General features: G+C 38.3%; 4 protein-coding genes across 4 annotated transcripts; 2 read left to right on the top strand and 2 right to left on the bottom strand.

Moving 5' to 3' along the window:
- Positions 1-1,145: 1,145 nt before the first annotated feature.
- LOC121775089 (G patch domain-containing protein TGH-like) lies at positions 1,146-7,216 on the top strand. Its single transcript, XM_042172058.1, has 16 exons — positions 1,146-1,413; positions 1,733-1,823; positions 1,933-2,027; positions 2,228-2,331; positions 2,881-2,942; positions 3,022-3,096; positions 3,253-3,401; positions 3,489-3,564; positions 3,656-3,721; positions 3,815-3,889; positions 4,282-4,426; positions 4,546-5,032; positions 5,111-5,395; positions 5,477-5,605; positions 5,750-5,968; positions 6,053-7,216. Exons 1-16 carry the CDS (start codon positions 1,276-1,278, stop codon positions 6,707-6,709), a joined length of 2,853 nt encoding a protein of 950 aa, XP_042027992.1. The 5' UTR covers positions 1,146-1,275; the 3' UTR covers positions 6,710-7,216.
- Positions 7,217-7,528: 312 nt separating this feature from the next.
- Positions 7,529-8,044, top strand: LOC121774582 (putative F-box protein At3g47150). Its single transcript, XM_042171429.1, has one exon. The coding sequence runs from the start codon at positions 7,529-7,531 to the stop codon at positions 8,042-8,044; it is 516 nt and encodes a 171-aa protein (XP_042027363.1).
- A 1,074-nt stretch (positions 8,045-9,118) lies between these two features.
- On the bottom strand, positions 9,119-9,460 carry LOC121774581 (BRASSINOSTEROID INSENSITIVE 1-associated receptor kinase 1-like). The gene has a single exon (XM_042171428.1). The coding sequence runs from the start codon at positions 9,458-9,460 to the stop codon at positions 9,119-9,121; it is 342 nt and encodes a 113-aa protein (XP_042027362.1).
- A 3,804-nt stretch (positions 9,461-13,264) lies between these two features.
- Positions 13,265-14,746, bottom strand: LOC121773879 (chitinase 5-like). Its single transcript, XM_042170799.1, has 2 exons — positions 14,316-14,746; positions 13,265-13,812 (listed from the first exon to the last, which is right to left on the bottom strand). Exons 1-2 carry the CDS (start codon positions 14,719-14,721, stop codon positions 13,400-13,402), a joined length of 819 nt encoding a protein of 272 aa, XP_042026733.1. The 5' UTR covers positions 14,722-14,746; the 3' UTR covers positions 13,265-13,399.
- Positions 14,747-19,622: the final 4,876 nt, after the last annotated feature.

The raw sequence follows: 19,622 nt of genomic DNA, 5'->3' as shown, positions 1-19,622 counted from the left end.
TCTACATTAGAAATTTAATATAATACGGATGTTTAGGGATAAAGTACTTTTATGAATTTTACTTCGTAGAATATATAAATTTATTACCAAAGAATACTATATACTCCTTCCCATACAAATATGTCATTTGAGGTGGACACGAGTTTTAATGTGTAATTGACAAAGAAGAGAATATAAGAAAAAATAGTTGAAATTGTGTAATGAATGATATGAATGTCAATCGGGCCAGCCCACCGGGTTTCGGGCCAACCCTATTCGGGTTGCGGGTCAATCGGGTGCGGACTAATCGGGTTGTTATTTTTTCGGGTTATAAAAGTTCAGCCCTAACCCTAAAAGCTCGGGTTTCGGGCTAGCCCATTGGGTTAATCGGGTTGCTACCGATAAAATTAACATGCGATCAATCCAATAAATAATGGTGAAAATTAGTTATATTTATAAAATGTAAAATATTTAATTATGATAAATTTGAGATATATGCGTAAACTCAAATATTAACATGATCAAATACTAATATTTGAGATTTATGCCACATAAAACATAAACATCAAGAAATTTTAAAGCACGTTTAGAAATTTAAATATATTTTTTTAGTGAATTTGAAGTTTCTAATTCATTTATCTATTATTATATTAATAAAAACTTGATATATAATTTATATATTTAATATATAAAATGGAAAGTTATTTTTTCAGTAATCTGTATTATAAAATAATCAATGAAGTGTCAAATTAGAGTCAAACAAATAGAACAATATAAATTTTATCGGGTTTCTGGGCCAGCCCATCGGATTTTCGGGTCTGGCCCTAACGGGTTGCCGGTTAATCGGGTGCGGGCTAATCGGGCTGGAAATTTTCAGCCCTAACCCTATAAATTTGGCGGGCTATTCGGGTCAGCCCACGGGTTGCGGGCTAAATTGACATCCCTAGGTGTGACTCATAGATACTAAAGTAGGAGTAAAAGAGAATGAGAAAAAAATGGTAATAAATGGATATAAACTATTTATATTGGACTGATAAAATAAAATATGACTTATTTATATAGTGCGCGGAAGGAGTATTATTCATAATGAAAAGTTATTTTATGGGTCGAACTTTTTAGAGTAATGTAAATGAAAAATGTAATGTATATAAAAAATGTAGTCTCCAAGTTATAATATGGGCTAAAACCCCTTCCTCCGACTCAACAAATTAACGTGTTAGCATTTCAATTCATTCAAGCATATCATCGAACATTAATCGAAGAAATTACACAGCAAAGAAAGGGGTAAGAGAAGAAATGGCGAACGACGAAGAAGATTTCGTGTTCTATGGAACACCCATCGGAAGAGAAGAAGAATTCACCAGCCGCAAGAAGAAGGCGGTGGCGGAGGCTTCCGGTCAGCTCAGAACCGCTCTTCCTCCGTGGAAACAAGAGGTGAAGCCGACTTGCTCAAATATCCCTAAATTTCTGAAATTGAATCGTCCTGCATCCTTTTGTAATCATAAAAATTTTAAATTGATTAATAATCATAGCTGTTGTCACACTCTTTAACTTGGATTAGCTTAATTGCTTGGTGACGAACTAACACAGGCAATTTTCGATACGATGTTTAAATTGAACGGCTGGAAGGATTCGTTAAATGTGGCAGTGGTTCTCACAGAATGAATATTGTTTATCGTTTTAGTTTCTGAGCAGCTAATATGGGGATTTTGCTTTAGATTATGCCTGATTTGTTTGTGGGAGAACTTTTTAGGTGACAGATGAAGAGGGGAGGAGGAGGTTCCATGGAGCATTTACTGGTGGATATTCTGCTGGTTACTACAATACTGTTGGCTCCAAAGAAGGTGTTTTGTACTGTTCAGTCTGTTCCATTATATCTCGATTCAGTTGTGTGCATGTGTGTTATATGTGAATAGCCACTAAGTGTATATTTATTGCTGCTGGACTATGCAGGATGGACTCCACAATCATTTACGTCATCTCGGAAGAGTAGGGCTGAAGTCACAAAGCAGAACATTTTTAACTTCCTGGATGAGGATGAGAAAGCTGTATGCCATGTCATTGTGTTTTGTGTTACCTTTATAATCAGAAATATGGAGTTTAATCTTCCATTTTGCGAGCCTATCTCTATGTTTCTTTATTGTAGGATGATCATAGGATAATGTTGAATTTGATGTTTGGTGATTGTGGGTCATTCTGCTGTCTCCATTTTCCTTTGAAGGTTCCAATTTTTTATTCAATGTTCTAGGATTTGGAAGGTCGCTCCTTGGGGTCATCAATGCAGTTCGACACATTTGGGTTTACAGCAGCTGAGCTTGCTCGGAAAGAGGCTGATAAGGACCAACAGCAAAGGTTTCTCCCCTTAGATGCAAATTCTGATCCTGTAAATTTAATTTATGTATATTTTCTGCATGTTTTTATTGTCAGAAATCTGAACTGTGGACATTTAATTGATATTGTAATGTGAATTTATAAATATGATTGATAGGTATATCAGCAGTTTCTTAGGATCCGGTCTACTTCCTAATGCTCTCTTGTTAGATACGATGTGATGCGGTAGATTATTTTTAAGTGAACTGAGTCATCTTTGATGCAAACTCTCTAATTGGCACGTTTAACTGATTTGCACCTTTGCTTTAACCAGCTTATGTCGCTGAAGATGGGTATACAGATGTATTGTGTATATGGTCTAGATGGAAAGGAATTAGCATGTTTGCGTTTTGTCTTATTTCTTTGATTTTTTTTTCCAAACTCTTGTAGAGTCCCATGTAGCATTAATTACCAGCCTATGCCTGTACGTATTCTACTTACCGCTTTCATTTTTATTTGGCTTTGTCAATTCATTTTATAACTTAAGACTCATGGCTCTAATCTATATTTTTTATTTCATTATTTATTTAGGCCTTCAGCAATTCCTGGACCTGTTCCTGATGAACTAGTAGTTCCAGCAACAGAATCTATAGGTCTGTGCCAGATATTGTGATATCTGTTCTTGCTGCATGTTGTTTCATCCTTTTGAGTTCCCTTCCTTCTTTGCATCAGGTATCAAACTCTTGATTAAGATGGGATGGCGGCCAGGACGGTCCATAAAGGATTCTAACAGGAATTCACTTGATGGTAGGCCACTTACAAAGCTACATGTCAAGTTCTTACTATCATGTTCTAAATTTTATCACCACGGAAGATTTCCTGTATGAGGATGCCATATTGTGCTACTTAAAATCATTCTGAGGTTTATTAACATTGTTTAACATATGATTCATATTGTTGAAGTTGCTCGTAGAGAAGCTAGGAAAGCTTTTCTGGCACTCTCAAGTGATGCAGGACCAAACACTGCACGCTCGAAGCTGACTGAAGAGGACACTGGAAAGGATCTGGATTTACCAGCCAACGATGATGACCGGTTCTATAAAACCGTACCGGTTAGAGTTTTTAAGTGTTTCCCTAATTACAATAAATTGTTGATTCCCATTGGTTTGTTCACCCTGAGTCTCCATCATCTTTTTCAGGCATATGTAGTCGACCCCAAGCAAGATTTGTATGGTTTAGGCTACGATCCTTTCAAGCAAGCTCCGGAGTTTAGGGGTATGTCACTTTCTGGATTTAGATCACTAGTTCTATGCAAATTTCTTTTTTATTTAATAATAAATTTGACCCCTTTTTTTTCATCTTTTAGAAAAGAAAAGACAAAGAATGTCTGGAAAGGGGAATATGGAACCTTTTAGGTCACTTACTTCAAAAGGTGAGTTTTACTTGTGGTGTTAGTAATTATATCATCTGTATATTTTTTTGTGCCTAGACCAATTATAATTTTATTATTTATATATGTGTTCAGGAAAGATAGGCCCAGGTTTCGGCATTGGAGCTCTTGAAGACTTAGATGCTGAAGATGAAGATATATATGACACTGGTAGTGATTTTTTCACAAGTTTTTGCTACATATTAACTGATTTATGCTGCTTTTCAGCTCAGCTTGATTACTCAGAATTTGAAGGATGGGCTGATTTGGGTTGAATTGTAGTCACATCCCATCCTAACACTGAGCTGAGCAGAATATTTTTCTAGTTTTATGATAACTTCATAGTCGCCACTTTGCAGCTAAGAGCTTATATAGTTCTTATCAAAATATTAGCTAACATATTTCAAAATCTTTAAAGCATCAATCGTTAAATAATTAATATATGTAACATTGACTCACCCTCTTTTCTTGTTATAGTTGAGTTCTTATACAAGTTTGCAACTGCTTCACAACATTGTTTACTTCTCTCTTGTTGTGTCTTCTCACTGATACTCTTTCAACAGGTATTGATGTTCAAGATACTTATGTACAAGAAATTGAAGAACCTTCGGTAGCAAAGGTGGATACTTTGCGGATATTAGACAAAAAGAAAGATGATGTTCTGCCTGGGTTTAAAGCTGCATCAAAATCCGAGCACCAACTAGAGAGGTATTCGTTTATGCAACATTCTTCCAACTTGGAAGCTTGACACCCTCATTTACAATTTTTTATAGCTTTGTTGTTCATTTTAGTGGTATAACATGTTTACTTGTGTTGGATATTCGCAGATTTAATCCTCCCTCAATTCCAGAGGATTTCGTTCCCCATCATAAGTTTCCTGTTTCTGCTGATAATGACGGCAAGAATGCTGAAATCCCTCCCACCGAGATCCCTCCGCCAGAAGATCACAATCTTAAGGTCTTGATTGAAGGGGTTGCAACTTTAGTAGCTCGCTGCGGCAAATTGTTTGAGGATCTCTCCAAGGAGAAGAATCAGGTTAACCCACTATTTGCCTTCCTTAGTGGTGGAACTGGATCTGATTATTATGCAAGGAAGCTCTGGGAAGAGCGCCAAAAGCGTGGCGAACAACACAAACTATGGGAAGAGAAGAAGCCGAATAATTCAGAAAAGCTGACTGCTGAAAGACGTGGAGCAATTCTAGGAGAAAAAGCACTCGAGAGAAATTCAAGAGATTCAAGCTCTATGGTGGCTTCTTCTGCATCTGTAAATGTTCAAATAAAACTATCAGATACATTCACCAAACCTTCATCCGCGGTGAGTACCTCTTTATGCAATGGTTATCTCTGTTAGCCAGGATACTGCTACAGGATACTGATATGTATTTTCTGATAGAATGAACAAGCAGATGTCAGAAAACCTTTCCAATATGACCCAGCGAAACAGATCAGATTTGAACAATTCTTGAAGGAAAAATTCGAAGGAGGTCTTCGAACTAAAGACTCTGGTGGTTCCAGTGATATGTCTGAAGCTGTTCGTGCTCGTGAAAGATTAGAATTTGAAGAAGCTGCAGCTGTGGTGCAGAAAGCAAAATTAGGTAACGAAAGGCAGGTGAGCAGTCAGTTGCTTAAGGACCTGTCAGCTGTTTCAGGATTACAGTTCACTGCTGGTGGAGTAGAGGTATGTATTGTAGTAGTGGCTGCAGGTACTAAGTTAATTACGTGCTGACCATAATGCATCGTGACATGAATCGTTATGCAGAAACATACATCTTCCCTTGAAGATGAATTGATAGCTAAAGCAATGTATCCGAAGCGGGAAGAGTTTCAGTGGCGACCTGCACCTATCTTATGCAAGCGTTTTGATTTGATTGATCCTTACATGGGCAAGGTATTCTATTTACACGTCCTTGTTCCTATTTTTTCTTTTACTGATATTACACTAGAGGACTTATATACTACCATATCTTGTTTTCGTGACCGGCTATGGCATTTAAAGACTATTAACAAACTAAATACCTGTCCGAATGTGCAGCCACCTCCTGCTCAACGCGTGAAGAGCAAAATGGACTCTTTGATTTTCATGCCGGATTCCATCAGAGCTGCAGATGTCCAAGAACAAGTTCCTGGGGAGCGCAGATCATCTTCACAACCTCAGGGGCACAGCAGAAAGAAAGAAAATGAAGCAATCGAGAAGGAAGCTGAGAATGAGGTGGAAGTCGAAAATGTTGAGAGGCCCGTTGATCTCTACAAAGTACTTCCATCATCTCTGTATATATTGTTCAATCTTATTGTTATTGCTACTTGGGTTGCTCATTGATGCTCGCTGTTTTTGCAGGCCATTTTTTCGGATGACTCAGATGATGAAGAAGAAAACAGCACATCCAATCAAGCAGCAGATACAGAAAAGAAGATAGAAGCTGCAAATACGACTCTTAATCGTCTAATGGCTGGGGACTTCTTAGAAACGCTAGGGAAAGAACTAGGTTTATTGGTCCCTCCTGAGATGCCACCCCCGGAAAATAAAGCTGGCAAAAGAGTCGCTACCGATGCAGATGAGAGATACGAGAGCCCTCTTCCGGCTAAAATTACAATGCCAGTTGATCAAAGGGCAGGCCAAAGTTCCAAAAATGGAGCAAGCACACATGACTCAGATGGTAAAGAAACTAAATCCGGCAAGGTCCGTGGAGAAGATGCGTATCTGAGCAGTGGCAAAGCTAGTTCTTCAGAAGACGAGAGGAGCAAAAAGCACTCAAGGAGCCACAGGCATAAGAGAAGGAGAAGCAGGAGTTCAGATACTGACTCATCGGATGACTCTGACGTTCGAGGACACCACTCAAGGTCGAGGACAGATGACAAGGAAACCTCTAGAGGGAAGAGCAGCAGCAGAAGGCACTCGAAGCACGGTAAACATAAAAGGAAGGACTCTCCCCCCAGCCGATCCCATCGAGCCTCTGAGCACGAAGAAAGAAACAAAAGAAAGAAGAAACGTTAGGAAGAATGAGGTATACACACTTAATTGAATCAGCATCACATCAACTAGGCTATCTGGATTCTTGGATTATGGGGATGGATTACTTGACACCGAATCATCTTCGATTCTTGGATTATGGGGTTGGATTGCTCGACACCGAATCATGTTCTAGGTCTCATGAATGGGGTTTCGCCTCTCGAAAGCTCGGTTTTTGTGTTTTGTTGTAGAGCTAAAGCCACCGGGCTCCAAATGACGTTTGTTAGAATGGATAACGATCACGCAAGCTTGCCCTAAATTTTTGGATGCACATCGCTCGCTGATGGATATTTTTTAAAATTCGTGTCATTGTTACAACTTTCATGAAAGTTTATGTCATTTTTTTGTATTTTCTAAGGTTTGGTATATTTACAATATAAAAATTCGAGCTATTTTTTTGTAATTTTTAAAATTCAGAATAATTTGCAAATGTCTCCAAAGTTCGGATTGTATAATACAATTAACCCTATTATGAACTTATATTTGCACTTACACGCGGATTTTTACCTTTTATGATTTTATTTTCTTTATTCTAATTTCCTTTTCTTGTGTTGAGAAAAAATCTTCTTCTTTCCATCTGTTCACTCTTTCCTTGTTTTGAATCTTTTGACATATGTGGTATTATTAAATATTTCCTCATTAAAAAAGCAGCTAAACTATGAATATAAAATTGTGGAATCATATACCGATCCGAATTAGGCCAACAAAAAACTCTATATATATGTATCATATATGTATCACGACTTCATCAATAACACCATTCTCTTCTTTGAGTACTTTTCCATTACAATCAAACACATTGCAATGAACAATGATGTGATGTCCGAGATTTTGTTGTGTCTGCCCGTACAATCCCTCTTGAGATTCCGAGCTGTCTGCAAAACTTGGGGCAATCTCATCGATTCGCAGCGTTTCCGAAAACTGCACACTCACAACAACGACAGCAACAAATCAGACGACATGGTTAATCTACAACTTACTCATTCCAATGAACAAGACAAGATGTGTCTGCACGTCACTTTTCCCGATGTTGGACATCGAGTGCAAAAGGAACTGTCGATAAAGCTTCAATGCAATCGGAAGTCGCTATTGGCGTATAAATTCGAGCGATTTAACGTCTTATCACTTAGGCTAGTTGACACAGTTAAGGGTCTAATCTGCATTAACCCAACTAACTTTAGGGTACCTATAGCCATATGCAACCCGTTTCTAGGGGAACTCAAACTTCTCCCACTTTTAAAGCATCTTCCCCTTTCAACTCCTCGTGTAAAATATACTCCCGCGAGGTTGCAATCGGTTTCGACAAAGATTACAAAGTAGTGCAGCTACTGTCATGTCACCAACACCACTATTTCCATGCCCAAGTGTACTAAAAAAGTACGGATTCTTGGAGGGAGTTGGCGGACGGCGTCATTGATGATGTACAATTCTTCTTAGTTAATCCCATTAAATCTGGGTGCAAGAATGGCTACTTTGTTCACCGGTATGCATATGTGAAAAAGGTGGGAGGAGATGTTGTGCGGAAGATATTAAGCTTCGATATGAAGAATGAAGTGTTTCGTGAAATCACGTCTCTTTAATTTCCCGATTTGTGAAAGTGATAACTTAGTGAGGATCTATGAATCTAGATGTGCAGGAAGTGAACTGAGTTGGAATCATGTGATGAATGTACGAGTACCCCTCTCGGGCTCTGAGGTACATCTTTGCATGACTAGTTGTGTGTTTTTCGTGCACAAATCCAGTGTGTTTGTGTATGGTTATAGTGCACGCAAATTCATCTGCATGCATTCCGTCTTAGACTTAATGTATGATTGTCGCGAAGTTATTAGCATGGAGGGGATTGTTGAGTACAAAGGAGGCTTCGTTTCACTTTAGTCTATGAACTTTTTCTATTGAAGAGCATCAATAATGGTTACTTCATTAGATGAAGGAGAAGTGCCACAACTGAACTACACTTCATCATTTCTATCAACTTTATTGTCCTAATTTTGTAATTATTTCTTTAGCGTTTTGATGGATTTCTGAGATAGGGCATGGTCTCTTTATTTATGATTTAACTAGCATCTCTTTCATTGTTTCTCTTAGGGCTATTGGTTTATAATACCATAATTTTTGGTTGAAATTTAGTACTATTTCACATTAACTTAAAATTTGGTTGCAACATAAGAGAAACCGAACAAAAACAACGCGGTTTATGGGAGATGTTAGATAAACTAAGAATGTCCGGAAATGGACAAGGGAGAAGGTTATGGTCTATGGGAGTCTTGACATTCTACTAACTTTTCCAGCACATTCCTTCACATTTATAAATGATGCTCGTTGGTTTGGCCTGCCCTTCTTTTTTACGATTCAGACGATGAGAAGAAATCATGAAAACTGAAGCACTTTCCTGAATCATCTGGGACTGGACAGTTCTTCTGCCACAGTGAAAGAAGAGCTATCTGTCAAGATCCATTCTGTAGGGACGTTCCAATTGCTTCTAAAACTTTCCTTCAAACTTTGCTCTGCCAATTCTTTCCACCTATCGTCTAGGCCATCGATCATTCTCACAATTTCCAACATCTTGGGACGTTCATCTGGATCATCTTGTGTGCAGCTGAGAACTAACTGAAACAACTTCTCCACCTCTTCTTCTACAAAATTTCCTTCAAGACTTGAATCAACCACCACTTCAAAGTTTTTCCCATTGTATATTGTATATACATTCCGGAATATGATTTGAGTATTTGGGCACATTTATGAAAGAAGCAACACTAAAATCAATTCTTTAGCATTGTACATATTGTATATAGCAATATAAGGCTTACCATCTCGTGAGTATTGGCGAGCTGATGGAGAGAAGGAATATTCTGTCCTGTGATGAGCTCAAGAAGAAAGATCCCATAGCTAAAAACGTCGGCTCTCTCTGTACACTTACCGGTGGAGAGGTACTCGGGGGCTATGACCAATTGTCCCTTTTACTACACCATCATCGCAAGCAGTCCATGAATTTGGCCAAGCTGAAGTCAGCCAAGACTACTCTATAGTCCTCATCCAACAATATATTTGCAGCTTTAACATCGCGATGAATGATACCTCTGCTGCATTCTTCATGCAAATAAGCTATACGTTTTGCAACCCCGAGCGCTATCTGAGTTTCTAACTGGCCAGCCAAGTGTAGGCTGTCTCCCTATAGACATTTAGCTCACACATCAGCATTATATAAAGACATACATTCATATACTCCTTCCGTCCACAAAAAATAGAGCAATTTGTGTATGGCACGAGTTTTAATGTAGAATTGGTAAAGTAAGATATAAGGGAAAAAAGTAAGAGAGAAGGAGAAAAAAGTAAAAGAGAGAGAGAGAAAAAGTAGGAGAGAAGCAGTGTTAGGGTAAGAGAGAAGTTTTAATAGCTTCTACATAGCGATATGGAATACACAATATGCAATATATGTATTGGGAATGCCAACCAAACCTTCGCGCAGATCACAGTCCTTTGGTTTCCTTTTCCAACCCAGACCAGAAAATTGCTTCTGTGATAATAGTTTTAGAAGCATTTTTCCTATCTGCAATGGTTACTTTGTCAAATAGGACTTACAAATTTATTGAAACTTTTTTTTTCTTTCTTTTCAGACAGGTGTTACTCGCTCTGTCCTAACAAAAGAGCAACAATTGATTATTATTTAGAAGTATATAAGTAAGATGTTTATGGAAAGTAATTTAAGAAACACATAAAGATTTAACTCGTTATGCTCTGATCTCTTCAAGATTTTTGAGCTTGACTTGTTTGCCTTTGAGGTTTTCTGTGTGTTTCTGTTTCTACTAACAAAAATTTAAACCACATCTTATTTTTCAAAGCTTCCATCTATCTAATAGTTGTATACTACGTCTATGCATCAATCAAACAACGAGCGATATATATAAAATCACAAACTAAGCTTCGATGATAGAATAATTTATAACTGGAAGTTGATGCGATGATGAGGAAACAGGTCTCACACTTGAAAAACTGAAAGATTAACTTAAATAACTGTCAGATATGTTATCAGAAAAACCAGAAGTTGATTGGCAATTACCTGAGAGTTACATCGGTATAATCAGAAGCAATGGTGGAGATGGAGTTTTGGTGGCAGAGTTGCCATATCTGCTCTCTCTTCACCACTGCTGTCACCAGCCTCTCCCAGTTGTCCCGAGACGACGAATATGGAATGACATATAAAGCACAGTTGAAGTAAGTATATTGAGTTTTATGAAGCTAAAGCTGTCCCCCATGAATTCCTTTACCAATAGACCTGAGCTTAGCCATCCTGACCTGACCCAAAAAGTATTAGCTCAAACCAGCCCGTATATGAAAGTACTCTAATAGTACCTTTTGTGGTTGGGGAAAGCTCACCCTCCCTAAAATGACCATGGTTCGAAAAAGATTGGGTCGGGCCAGTTTTGACAACTCTTCCGGAAAGGAGGAACAGACTTTGCAATTTCTTTTTGTACACTCATAACACTAGTCTCGTACTATGATACAGGCTAATACAAATTTGTTACACAGTACAGGAAACACATCAAATGTTATGCAATCGAGTACATGATGATTGAAATATAATAGCATGATCATCTTGGCCCAGATATTACTTCGTCTAAACCAGAACTATAAATGTCATTACCACCTATCCACTCGGAATTGGGATAGTTGTTGAGAGGATACTCTTGTTTTCTGACTTCTTCCTCAGACCACTTGATACGAGCATATCTCCTAAAATATTCTCATATCTTATTATTTAGTTAGTTATTGATTAATCATATCTTTTCGTATTTATTAGGATTATTTTCTTGTCCATATCCACTATTATAAATAGTGGACATTGTTCTTCAGTTCAATCATTCAAGAAATAAAATACTTTTTCACGCAATTTATCGTTTTTCTCTCGTGCACAAAGCACGAACCCTAGAATTCGACGCCGGATTGATCGACGGGCATAGTTTGTGTGAAACCATAGTTTGGTGAAACTACAATCGAAAATTTCCAGAAGATGGATCTTGAAAGTTATCAAGGGAATAGGGAGTTTCTGGTCGGTGTTTCTCTCCCTAACTTCTCTATAGTTCTTTCTTGTACAGTGTTATGTTTACCAACCATACAAAAATGTTGCAGGGTAAAATACATTACTTGAGTCAACTTCGTCACCCAAATTTGATCAAACTTATTGGATATAGCTTCAACGCAGACAACAGGATTTTGGTATATGAGTTCATGTGCAAAGGAAGCTTGGACAACCATCTCTTCACAAGTAAATTTGATTGCATACTTGATAGTTGATTGACTGTCTTGACATCTAACTAAGTATTAACTACAGCATGATACTTGGACAACTCGAGTATTAAATTTTGGCATACTTGATACTTGGACAACTCTGAGTTATGGGTACGCACGGATATGCTGCTCCGGAGAACGAGGCAACAGGTTCTTGCATCTCTACTTCTCGTCTAGTTACTAGTAGTTGAAAAGAATGACCAGAGCTGCAAAAAACAAACAAACTAGGCCTCAGCTCAAACTCAGTTTGTTTCGTTTCTAGTTTCTATCTACACCTTGCGCCGCGCCCGAACTCAGCTCAAATATTTTCCTGAGCTTCAATTACATCTCTAGGCATAGTTAGTTACTAAGTCTAGCTACATATCTGGCTCACTCTGAAGGCTGCTGCTTTTTCATGAACAGGTCACTTGACCACAAGATGTGATGTGTATAGTTTTGGAGCCGTTTTGCTTGAATTAGTGACAAGGCTTCGAAATTTTGACTCTAAGCGGGCAGGAAAGCGTAATCTGATCAATTGGGCAAAACCTTATTTGAGTAACAAAAAAAAACTGTCACGAATAGTGGATTGTGTATTAGAGGGTAAATACCCTCCCAAAGAAGCATATGAAGTTGCCAAGATATGTCTGCAATGTCTGAATGTAGAACCAAGATTAAGACCAAAAATGTCCGAGGTTGTAGGTGTGCTTGAATCACTCTAATACCAAGATTAAGACCAAAAATGTCCGAGGTTGTAGGTGTGCTTGAATCACTCTAATACCCATGTATGTTTGGTTATGACAGTTTTGAGGAAAATGTTACAAACTCTGTTATAGTGTATCTGTAAACATATGATTCCTAATTTCCTATGTATCTACTTTTTAAAGTATTTTTTCTAGTATTATTCTGAGGCAGTGTGTGTATGAGTTCTTAATACGGAATGGTCTTTGGGCTTTACAACACAATACCCACTCAGCTTGGACTAAAGAAAGAAGAATAAAGAAAGAAAGAAGGTTGAGAGATAAGAGAGAATAAAGTAAGAGAGAGTAACGTAAAAGAGAAGAAGAGTTGGTGCTTTTTATCAAAATAAGAAATGACTCAGCTACAGAGAGAGTACAATCTTAAACAAAAGAAATAAAAATCTGAAAGACGATTTGAATAATTTTATTATTCTGTTCGGATTGTCGACTTCAACAAACGTTTAATATTCCATAAGCCATATAAATTTCCAAGTAGATATAAATATTCAAGTCAATATTGAAGTCAACACTACGCAGCTTAGTTTCATAGGTCAACAAGGACATAGTATTTCATAATTTTATTAATAGTACACAAACATTTATTTATTCTCACGTAGTTTTATTACATTCTCTTATTCATCAAACTTGTTTTATTCCAACCGTCTCTCCTCTCCTAGCAACGGAGATTAGGTCCAGGACTAACTCCGAGTTGGCTGCAGTAGCGTGTGTAGTAATTAACCCTAGCGGTCACGGTAGCCGAATTCGCCCCGTTGCATTCAAGATTGCCGTTGATGGCGCGGATACTCGCCCCGAAGCCCTGCCCCGATATGATAAGCGAGTGCACATTGTTCATCCAGAACCACAACGCGGTCTTAAATGAGATAATAGGGTCTCTAGCCACGATATCAGGGTTGTTCAATCCGTCGAACCCTATGGCTCGGCCAGCTGGCCCGTAGTTGTAGTTCCAAGAGATCTGTATCGGGCCTCGGCCGTAATAGCCTTGGCCCGGTGAGCAAGGCCACTGTCTGTTGTTGCTGTCGCAATAGTTTCGGGATTGGCCGTTTATCTCTCGCGTGTAGCAAAAATCTGTGTGGGAACAAATTAAATTGATTAATTTTTCATGATTATACACTCTCCGTCCAATAAAAATAGTCTATTTTTATGACTTTAATTAATTCGAATATAATCACAATTCATTGTGTTGGCCATTTATCTCTCTGCATGGGAAAAAAATTAAATGATCATATTTTATGAATTTATGATATATAAACAAATAGTATTGTATTATAAAATATGCAAACTAAATAAAAAAAACTATTATAAATTCTATTAGAATATAATATTTGTGAATTAATCAAAATCACAATATACTAAAAGTCCATAATTTTATCAAATTTCATGATTTAAATGATTATGATGAATTATCATTAGTAAAATTATTCTCTTCAATCAACTTTAATTGGAATATTTTCTATTCGTTATGAGATTTTATGTAATTTTATTTTATGGATTGAGTTGAGAGAGAATAAAGTAGTGATAATGATGTTTCTATTTTTGAAAATGTGTCACGTAGAGTAGTATAAACTTACGCCCGGTCTCATGCGTGACGTGAGCAAAGAACGCCGCGATCTCCCGCTTAGCATTGTCGGTGGAGCCTGTGGTTCCGAACTGAGGATATGACCTAATCGCCTGGAGGAAGGCAGCGCGTGTGTAGAAGCCCTTCCCGGCGCAGCCAGCCGGGGCCTGATTAGCGATCCCGTTGAAGAAATTATCCGTCACTACGTTACTAACTACGACTCCGTTACTTCCCCCAGGCGAACCACCGAAACACGGCCCCGAACGGCAGCCATTGCCGCAATAAGCGTCACCAGAGCCGCAGTAGCCGAACTGGCTGCAGCAGAGGTTGGAAGGACAGCCGCAATTCTGGCCGGAAACGTATTTTCCGGTGGCCAAAAGGAGAGCGAGAAGGGTGTAGAGAGTGAGAGAAGGTTTCATGTTTGGAGATAATTAAGAGTGAGAAATTGTTGTTTTGGTGTGGTGAAGAAGGTAGGGATTGATGGGTATTTATAGTGTAAAATCAAGATGTTTTGAAGCTTGGAAATTATGGACATTTAAGAATGGAAAAGTATACTTTTGACATTTGATGAATGCCAATAATAGGCGATAATTTATGTTAGAATTTCAATTAATTAATTAAAAATGTTGATAGTGTCATAATTATCTGAACTTGTGTCAGATTTTAATATTGTATTAGTTGGGTTTTATTTTTCTTATGGATATTTGTAAGCTAGCTACTCACTATTGAAAACTGTGTAAACTATAAGTTTCACAATCTTATCATTTTGTTGTTACGTAAATCAGATACTCCTCAAGTAAGAATATTTCTATTTTAGTTCGTCCTTTAAAACTATATATTTCTATTTTAGAGATGACATCTATTCTACAATATAACTATTTTTCAATGAGATGACATCTATTCTATAATATAACTATTTTTTTCATTTTATCTTTCTTACTTAATCAATTGTATACTAAAAGCTGAATTCTTTTAAAAATTTATATTTTTAAGGGACGGTGTGGTATTACATAAGATTTTACTAGTAATATATAATGAAATTGGCTTGATGAATGAAACAAATATAAAACCTACTTCTATTTTAATTAGTTCGAATATAACCATAATTAAAGTTTAATTATATCCCTGCCACAATTAGGCTTGGCTCATTCTTCATCGTAATAAATAAAATTAATGAGCTCTTAGCAGCCAAAATTAATGAGATCTCAGCAGCCAAAGACTCATTGACCAAGTCAACAATTTTTACTGTAATATCTAGATTAATCCTTCTTCTACCACTAAAATAAAACATTACTAAAAAACTAAAACTAACATACGCCTTCTGTTCTGTCATAAGTGACTCGTATTCGTTTTTGAGACGTCCCACCTAAAGTTAATCATTTTCTATTTTGTCAAAATATAACACAATTAATTTCTCATTTATTTAATTCTCTCTTTACTTTATTTACACTTCACTCCTCGATGTTATGCTTTCTCTACTTGACTTTTTAAACATCATTTTCTTAAATGTCGTACCTAAAAGTATTGCCTCCCATATGGCGGGACGGGGGAGTATGACATAAAATTAACGTATATATGACTACTATTATCTATATTAACGTAAATTATTCTTCTGGCTTCCCCCTTGAGGGCAACATACATTACAATCATGGGGGTTACAAAGACCTACATTTTATTTTTTTTCCAAAAGTGAGTTGATAATCTCCATATTTTATTTATGGCAATCAGAATTTGATCTATTTTACTTAGTTGTTAGGAACTTTTCGATTTGTTTTATGTCTATCTATATATATATAGGGCCTCTATGCACAGTTTCAATTTTTCATTATTGTTTAGAAAATAGCATTGCAGATGTACCATCTCTTCATCGTAGTAGTAGTTACATCGCCGAGTGTGGAAAATTCTAAGGCCACCTGCAACGCGTCTCGCGGGTGGCTCGTATCTCGTCCCGTCGAGACGAGACGGCAGCGAGACGCGTTGCAGCGCCCCGTCTCGTCCCGGTCTCGCTGAGACGCCCGTCCCACCGAGACACCTCGCGGATTGTCTCGCCACGAGCTTGCGCGACGTGGCACGCTCCGGCGCCATGCGTGACGCCCACTCGCCGGCCCGCGAGTGGGCTTCGTCACGCTGACGCAATATATCATATATTTTTTAAATTAGAATTTAATTAAAAAATAAATAAATAATCAAAAGAGGTTTTTCGACCGTTTTCCTTTTATTTATTTTTTTTATTTTTTACTCTATAAATACTCCTATTTCATTCTCATTTCACACACAAATACACATCAAATCCTCCAAATCATCTTCATTTCCTCTTCAATTTTCATATAACCTCTCATCACAAAATGTCCGACGACGAAAACTCTGGCGGTGGCGGCTCCGGCGGGTTTGACATCAACGCGTTTGGCGACTGGGGGCATGTACAACATGTTGGGTGGTTCCGGTTCGTCTACGCCGGGCACCCAGGGCTCGTTGACGCCGGGGGTACCAACCACCCCATTTTGATGTGGATGCATAATCTCGTCCCTCCGCCCCGAGGTATTCGCAGGGATTATCCCAAATTCGGGAGGATTATCTGGACGAACCCCATCCGGAAGGAGGACGAGGCGGTGGAAGCTCTAGGGCATTCGACGCCGTGGAGGAAGAGGCGGAGGCAGCCGAGGAGGATGAGGATGTAGGTCGGCATCCGTACAGCCGCAAGGAAACGATGGCGGTGTACAACGCCTGGATCAGCGTCTTGTACGATCCCATCGTCGGAAATCAACAATCCCGGAAGTGCTTCTGGGAAAAGGTCACCGTGGCCCTACAACGAGATCAAGCCAAGAGGGTCGCGCCGCCGCACATTGAAGATGCTCCGCGCTCACTTTGACCGAGTCGACAGGGAGGTCAAAAAAATTTGTGGCATCTACAAGAACGAAGCGGCTCATTACCAAAGCGGAGCCATGGGAGCCGACATTCTGAGATCGGCTTTGCGAGTCTACTTCGACGACACCGTCAAAGAATTCAGACATGTCGATGTCTAGGAGACCGTCAAAGACGAGGAAAGGTGGGCCGGCGGTGTGCGGTCCAGCTCGGGCTTGACCTCGAAGCGCATGAAGCACACGGCGGGTGGCCAATACTCTTCTAGTGGGGGCGGTTCGGGCAGCGCCGCACAAGAGGCTGCCTCGCATTATTGAGGGCACGAGGTGAATCAAGCCAGGCGGCTAGCGGGGGTCCTCCCGTGTGCGCAGTCGGCCGCAAGGGACCAAGGCAACGAAGGCGACTAGAGGAAGGAAGGGCCGAGGTGAATCAAGCCAGGCGGGCTCGGGCTCGAACACCCTATTGTCCATGTACTTGACTGCCACGATGGTGGACACTTCACGCATGACGCCTCCACAATACCAAGTCCATCTTGCCGAAGTATATGGCAAGACAAATTGGTATTCCGCCTCCAGGTAGCTTGAGTGCACCGCCACCGCCTTCGGGAGATGATTAGCCAGCGGAGTAGTTTTTTAATTTCTATAAAATTGTATTTTAAATTATGTTTTTTTATTTATTTTGCCACGAATTTAATTATGTATTTTTTAGGATTTTAAGTTGTATTTTTATTTTATTTAATAAAGTGTGTTTTTTATTAATTGAATTTGTTGGAAAAAAAAAATAAAAAAATGAAATTGAATGAATAGTAAGTTAAAAGATGGTTAAGAGATGGAGGGTTGCAGGTTCTGTCTCTTTGTTAAGAGATGGAGTGAAAAGTACAGTGGGCCCATGAATAGTTAAGGGATGAGACGGATAAAAGACAGCGTTGCGGATGACCTAAAATATTTGGAATCGATGACGTCACACCATAGTTTGCAAACAATTCTCGATATCAAGAGGTATCGCAGGGGAAGATGAGATAATATCAATGATAACACATCGTGGTTCATGGCTACGTGTGTGAAGGAAGGAGGTATACTCTAAAAATTAATGGTGATCAATTTTTCAAGAGATGGGATAATTAGTGACGGCGGTAACTAGGGATAGGGTTATTTTTATGGGCCATACACTTGATTTTAGCCCTTATTCTACTTTTATTCAACTTAGGCATGTCGTGCACAATATATAAGATTCTAGACTGTTAAAAGAATATTGTGGTGTAATTAATTGCAATATATTTTAAAATATTGTGTTATGCACAATCTTCAAGTTTCTAGATTAAAGGGTGGATTCGTCATTCACCATTGTTAAAAGAATTTGTGGTTTTGCAATATTTTTTAAAATATTGTGGAGTATATGATAATTTCAATCAATTAACCAATGTTTGTTTAACCAGCAAACAACTTAGTGATATTTTTTCTACATTTTTTTAACATAATGTCCTGTTATACTACTATTTATTAGTTTGGTGATAGTCTTTCCTTACCATGGTAAAATGATTGTTATTCAACGTGGCTGAGCTATTCAATGGCTGTTCATTCTTACATTCCATAACTACTGCTTGTTCATTTGATAGGTCGGGAGTTGGAGTCACCACGACTCTTCATTCCCAACCAATAGATTAGACTCATTTCCATCCATCCAACCTACCAATAGATTAGACGTGTTTTCATATTTCCGTTCAACTAATAGGTCGAAGGTAAGAGTCACCACGATGTTTCCTTCCCAACCAAAAGATTGGATCTTGAGTTCGTTTGTTATAGAGTGGAAACGGGCCAATAGTAGATAGCTTTTTCGATGCACATTAGCTCTACTCCAACAGCAAGCTCACTCCCCCTAAACTCAAATCCGAATTCACCCTTGTTTCCGCCTCTTTCCAACCCTCGTAACAAATTGAAACTCTTCTTCGAAATCGAATTCCAGGAATCATGTGATGAAAGAAAGATGGAGTGAGGGTTATGATAAGAAAAAAAAAACGAATAGTTTATCGACTCATTAAAATCCAAATTGAATTGGTTTCACGAGGTTATGCAACCCATACATATAATGATAATTAACAAACTTGCCATCATAACACTAAAATTCCAGTAATGACAAACACTTTTGTGCACAAGCCATTTCATCAAACAAAACTGTATTTAACCATGAACAAATGTAACATGTATGAATCTTATACCAATTCGACTACAACTCTAATTAAGGTGAAACAATGCTTCCTTCATACTCAATGATAGCCGAAACGAAGGAGCTTGTAACGCCCCAATCCAATCCACTACATAAATAACCTTATGCAATATCAGGAGAAGAAGAAACACTGATTCTAATATATTCAATCCAATATTTAAAAAAATATTAAGAAATATATTGATGCAACCGAAATGCTGCAACCATTGACAAAGATCTACGATGATCCATAACCGAT

Source organism: Salvia splendens, chromosome 17 (genome assembly GCF_004379255.2).
Source record: "Salvia splendens isolate huo1 chromosome 17, SspV2, whole genome shotgun sequence".
NCBI classification, from domain to species: Eukaryota; Viridiplantae; Streptophyta; class Magnoliopsida; order Lamiales; family Lamiaceae; genus Salvia; species Salvia splendens.
Note: the sequence above shows the minus strand (reverse complement) of the source record. Positions and strands in the feature narration are given on the sequence as shown.

Bases quoted from the DNA above. Each gene is read 5' to 3' on its own strand.
- LOC121773879 (XM_042170799.1), bottom strand. From the start codon at position 14,721: ATGAAACCTTCTCTCACTCTCTACACCCTTCTCGCTCTCCTTTTGGCC. The intron at 13,813-14,315 runs GTAAGTTTATAC...GTTCCCACACAG, and splicing joins CGTCACGCATGAGACCGGGC to ATTTTTGCTACACGCGAGAG.
- LOC121775089 (XM_042172058.1), top strand. From the start codon at position 1,276: ATGGCGAACGACGAAGAAGATTTCGTGTTCTATGGAACACCCATCGGA. The intron at 5,033-5,110 runs GTGAGTACCTCT...ATTTTCTGATAG, and splicing joins TCACCAAACCTTCATCCGCG to AATGAACAAGCAGATGTCAG. The intron at 5,396-5,476 runs GTATGTATTGTA...ATCGTTATGCAG, and splicing joins TCACTGCTGGTGGAGTAGAG to AAACATACATCTTCCCTTGA.
- LOC121774582 (XM_042171429.1), top strand. From the start codon at position 7,529: ATGAACAATGATGTGATGTCCGAGATTTTGTTGTGTCTGCCCGTACAA.
- LOC121774581 (XM_042171428.1), bottom strand. From the start codon at position 9,460: ATGTGCCCAAATACTCAAATCATATTCCGGAATGTATATACAATATAC.